Source organism: Callorhinchus milii, unplaced genomic scaffold (genome assembly GCF_018977255.1).
Source record: "Callorhinchus milii isolate IMCB2004 unplaced genomic scaffold, IMCB_Cmil_1.0 Scaffold2, whole genome shotgun sequence".
Lineage (NCBI taxonomy): Eukaryota > Metazoa > Chordata > Chondrichthyes > Chimaeriformes > Callorhinchidae > Callorhinchus > Callorhinchus milii.
Window position 1 is genome coordinate 61909659 of NW_024704743.1, and position 2590 is coordinate 61912248.

General features: G+C 33.4%; 1 protein-coding gene across 1 annotated transcript in view; it reads right to left on the minus strand.

The window, feature by feature from the left end:
- Positions 1-211: 211 nt before the first annotated feature.
- Positions 212-2590, minus strand: part of LOC121852912 (polypeptide N-acetylgalactosaminyltransferase 4-like) — a 24183-nt gene continuing 21804 nt past the window's right edge. The window contains exon 10 of the mRNA XM_042346976.1: positions 212-265. Within this exon, the coding sequence (XP_042202910.1) occupies positions 212-265 (54 nt within the window). The remainder of the gene's footprint in view (positions 266-2590) is intronic.

A 2590-nucleotide genomic window follows, 5' to 3' on the forward strand; every position in this document is an offset into this window, starting at 1 on the left:
ACTTCCTCGTTTTAACACAAATACATCTGATTACTTGGTGTTTGTCCTGAACTTCACAAATAGGATGGAGAAACTCCACTGCTTGTACAGGAACTTGTAACCATGAAGAACTATTTTGACATACATCTTATTCTCCACAAGCTTAGCCTGCTTTGGGATTTTACCATTATTGAAGAGAGAAGAGAATGACCAGAGTGCTTTTCGTCCCTTCTCAATATGGTCCTAAAGGACAATGTCCCTCTTGAGTTGTGATGGACACCATTAGCTGACAAAAACAAAACATGAACAACAAAAATGAAATTTGAGTTGTCGATTGAGCCCCCAACTGTACCTATGATTGTGTTTCAATTTCTGTTTTACATAATTTCTATTTAATTTGAATCATTTTGCATTTGTAATATTCAGTTATAAGTTTCCTTACTCCACACAGAGCCTAATAATAATCCCTCCAAAAACAAAAACAATAATAAATTGTTCATTTTCAATCTACGACTGTTTGTGGGACATTGCTGTGCGCAATTGGCTGCCGCTTTCGCCCACAAATATACTGTCAATTCACTTTACAGTGTGTTCTGTGAAGCGCTTTGGGACGTCCTCCCGACGTGAAAAGCGCTATATCAAATGCAAGGATTATTATTATATTATATATTATTGTATATGTGTGTTTTCTTTGATTGTCACTAAATTTGCCTATGTCTAGATTTTATCTTTCCATGGTTGATACTAAATAATTTTTTTACATTTCAGATTCATGTATTTCTTGACAGTGCTAATTGATAGGACAAGAAGGTAAGATAAAACATAGCTTTTGCAATGAGATGAGACAGACTCTTGCGAGATATAGCACACCATCAATGGGGGTTTGTTTTACATGTTAAAATCTTGTCTTTGTTACTGAAATATAATTCCAATAACTTTATTTCCTCATTTATTTAAAATATTGATGCAACCAACAATTTAAAACGTGTTGTCTGTTGTGAATTAAGGTCGGTCAAATCCTCAGCTATTCTCCCACGCTACAGTAATTTGCCAAAGGTATTCATGTGAACAGACTCTGGGAGGGCAAAACATTTTCTTTTCATAGAATCTTACAGCGCTATATTAAATGCAAGGATTATTATTATTACTATTATTTTTAATAGTAATAATAATTAATAATAATTTAATAATATTAAATTTTTAACTCTCTGTGAGGGGTCATAAGTCTGAAATTGTTAGTCATCTACCCTCATCTAAGAGTGAATCTGTGCATCCATATTCTAGATTTTTGACCATATGAAATACATTATTAGATTCCATTAGGCTCCAGTTCATCGCTACACTTTAGAATTATGAATGTTTCAATACGGTCTCCCCTGAAAACCTATTGAAACGGTCTCCTTGTAAATCAGGTACCTAAATTCCAACAATTGTACAGGTGGCTAATTCTAGCAATTATATGGGCCTCTAATTTTTTATTCTGTATCTCATTGGCACAAATTTGGGTTTATAATTCTGCAGAATTGTTTTTTTAATTCCTAATTTGCTTTTTAAAAAATGCTTAATATTATTTAATTTCACAGGTGTGGCCTTGCTTTCTAATCATCAGAATGGAACTATATAACATTGCTGCCTTTGGGACTCAGCTGAAGAATGAGAGGGTTTTGATTGACAGAAGTTCTTTTCGGATTTCCCCACGAAATTTCCAAGATATAATTATTTTCTAATGGGGCCAAGTACTCATAAAACAGGTTCTGGTTGTGCAATTTAAAAGTTTTGATCTTACTTTTGTCCATGGAAAAGGGAACAATCTGACAATAAGGTGTGGCTTCTTCTGAAATTATATCTAGAGATTATAGGATCACTCTGTGTAAGTTTGTGTCCATGAATAAAACATCTCCCCATTAAGTTGTAAATTCTCTTCTTGCACACCCATATACAGGGTAACCAAAATGTTGTGATACATTACAATGTCTAATAAGTCGTAAAGAAATTATGATTTTTTTTGTTAGATAATTGGATAGCTGAAAAATAAGACTTTTTGATCACCCTGTATATATAATAATAATCCTTGCATTTGATATAGTGCTTTATCACATCTTCCAGATGTCTCAAAGCGCTTCACAGAATATGCTGTAAAGTGAATTGACTGTATATTTTGTGGGTGAAACGCGGCAGCCAATTGTGTCCCACAAACAGTCGTGGATTGAAGTGACCAAATTATTATTATTTTTTTTTTGAAGGATTATTACCCCCGGAAAAATCTATCACCCAATCGACCGGTTCCTACTTACTGCTAGGTAAATATATATATTTATATATAGATATATAATACAACACAAAATTACATTATGTTGGGAGAGGGTCTCAAGGTGCTGGGTTATGTTATTTTTGTTAACCACTTTCAGTAAGTCTCAAGATCGTACCTTGGACAATAGAGATAATAAAGTTCCAGGATAATAAAAAAACTGTCTGTCAATCATTGTTTTTACTGTTCAAATTGGTTATTAGCTGATGGTTACTTTATCCACTTCAGATAATGTTTTCTTGCTGAGGTGGTATTTTGCCTGGAATAGAATTTTGCTTCTTATATCATGGAAAACGACTTGTT